This window comes from Daktulosphaira vitifoliae, unplaced genomic scaffold (assembly GCF_025091365.1).
Source record: "Daktulosphaira vitifoliae isolate Bord-2020 unplaced genomic scaffold, ASM2509136v1 Scaffold_1, whole genome shotgun sequence".
Classification (NCBI taxonomy): domain Eukaryota; kingdom Metazoa; phylum Arthropoda; class Insecta; order Hemiptera; family Phylloxeridae; genus Daktulosphaira; species Daktulosphaira vitifoliae.
This window is the reverse complement of record NW_026099572.1, coordinates 50,662,376-50,665,005: the sequence shown is the minus strand read 5'-3', so window position 1 is coordinate 50,665,005 and position 2,630 is coordinate 50,662,376. Positions and strand designations below refer to the sequence as shown.

At 26.5% G+C, this 2,630-nt stretch overlaps 1 protein-coding gene across 1 annotated transcript in view; it reads left to right on the top strand.

The window, feature by feature from the left end:
• The window catches only part of LOC126898787 (putative aldehyde dehydrogenase family 7 member A1 homolog), a 4,921-nt gene continuing 2,291 nt past the window's right edge, over positions 1–2,630 (top strand). The window contains exons 1-4 of the mRNA XM_050673137.1: positions 1–256; positions 313–529; positions 761–978; positions 1,440–1,655. Of these exons, the coding sequence (XP_050529094.1) occupies positions 83–256; positions 313–529; positions 761–978; positions 1,440–1,655 (825 nt within the window). The 5' untranslated portion in view covers positions 1–82. The remainder of the gene's footprint in view (positions 257–312; positions 530–760; positions 979–1,439; positions 1,656–2,630) is intronic.

Sequence of the window (2,630 nt, the reverse complement as noted above, 5' to 3'; positions counted from 1 at the left end):
ACAAAAGACTAACCATAAATACTAACTATTCATTTTCAATAATTTGTATATCATAACAATGGTTAGAAATATTTGAAATAATATGTATTTTTTCAACTTCAATTTATTTAAATATAGCAAATTTCCAAAAGTTTTTATTTCTAAAAAATATAGTAGTTTTTTAGTGAATAATAGTAAGTATTCCTTTTTGAAGGATTTGGATTTATGTGAAGAAAATGATGGAGTTTATGATGGAAAATGGAAAGCAAATGGAAATGTAAATTAAAACATACACAAATTTGTTGTTTTCTATCTAGTTTTTCTATGTTTTAGTTAATTACTTCTATGTGTCCATCAAATGGACAACCAATAGCAACAGTTCGTACAGGTAATAAAGAAGACTATGAAAGATGTGTATCAAATGCATTAAAAGCATGGAGCATTTGGTCTGATATACCTGCACCTAAACGTGGTGATATTGTTAGACAAATTGGTAATGCATTAAGAAGTAAAATATTACCTCTTGGAAAATTAGTATCGTTGGAAATGGGTAAGCAAGTAAACTATTTAAATAGTTTAAAACTATTTAAGAAATAATGTCTTCTCATAATCCAACAACTTTACTATGTAAAACATTAACTCCTAGATAGTTGATTGTAGATAGATAGATGAAGAATAACTCCTAAAAAAAGTTTAGTTATTTTGTCTGAGAAATAAGTGTTACTATTCATTAATTTAGCATCTCGCAGACATTTTTATTATTTAATTTTAATTTTTATAGGTAAAATTTTAGCTGAAGGCATTGGAGAAGTACAAGAATATATAGACATATGTGATTATGCTGTTGGTTTATCTCGGATGTTTAATGGTTCAATATTTCCATCGGAAAGGTTGAATCATATTATGCTTGAACAGTGGAATCCATTGGGTATAGTTGGTGTGATAAGTGCATTCAATTTCCCTGTTGCTGTTTACGGTTGGAACAGTGCTATATCAATGGTGTGTAACTATCTTTATAACTTAATTGTAAATAATATGACATAATACATTGATAAAAAACATCTCTATTTGGTTTTTACAACTCTGTCCTTATCATTTATTATTCAAAATATTAAAAATATTGTAGAAATCTCTAAACATATAAGATTATTCTAAATTATTCATGACAAATAGAAATTATTATTTAATCATTTATTTTTTCGAACCATCAAAACCTACCACAATAAAACTTAAAAATTATCAATGAGTTGGGATGGGTTACTGCTAATCACCCATAATAATTTTCTTAAAACTTTTGGGGGCTAAGTCCCCTTAATTTACACTTGTAGTACAAGGATCTCATTTAATTTTTCAACTTGAAACATCACTTTGTCTTAATTTGGTCTTTGGTTTCTATGAATTTTTTCTATCAAGAAATCATGTACTTACGATGATATTTTTTAATATATATATTTCTATAGGTATGTGGTAATTCAGTAATATGGAAAGGATCTCCTTCTACTTCTTTAACATCAGTAGCAACTACAAAAATAATATCGTCAATTTTAGAAAAGAATAATATTCCTGGATCAGTTCTTTCATTGTGTACTGGTGATTTAGATGTAGGAATATCAATGGTAAAAGATACACGTATAAACCTTCTTTCATTTACTGGGAGCTGCTCAGTTGGCCAGCAAGTTAGTGATATTTTATTTACAAAATGACTACTAATATGAGTATGTCACAAGTATTTTGTTGTATACTGGTCGGATATCAACATTTTTTTTATGGAGTGAAGTTTTATATAAAAATTGGCTTATTTATTATTTAAAAATGTAATAAGGAAAAGTTTTACAGATAATACTATAGACAAATAACTATAAAGAATTAAATCTCTCTAAATCATGGACTAGAACAATAGTGTTTTATAGGTATGAACTCTAACACCATATTTTTTGGGTTCTATAAAAAATTATTTAAGGTTACACTAACTATTCTACAGTTCATTTAATTCGGGTAAATAACTCATTGTTTCAGAAACTATTGAGAATTAAACATTTTTGAAAAACAATATTATAGATATATTAAATTTTTAATTACTATATATAAATTTGATATATGAAGAATTAAAAAATTAATTTTTGAGTTACTATACTATTTTGATGATATAACTCTTTTTACAGATAAAAACTGAATAAGTGTTAAGTAGTTTTTATTTTTAAAGATTTAGATTCTAAATATTAATAGGGAACTGGTTTTTAGGTTCTATTCCAGTACCTCCTTTAGACATACAATTTTCAACTATGTCTTGTTTCTACTATGCTATGTCTGACTACCTACTAGGTTTTTATTTTATAAAAATAATATATAGATATATGCTTATTAATAAAACGGTAGCACAGTGGGGTCGTGGCATAGTGGAGATATTGCATAGTAGGGTCCAGTATAGATTTAATCTGACAGTGATTAAAATCACTATCATAAGAAACGCTTCGATGCAAATCTGTAGATAGTGTTTAATTTTAAAAAATTGATGGATAATTGCAAAAGCAACATCAACTTCTATTAAAATAAAATACAAAACCCATAATTATCATACAAAAATAGTATATTTTTCAATATGGTAGCCATTTGCGTATAGAAGATAGATCGTCGGGACAAATTTTTTTTTT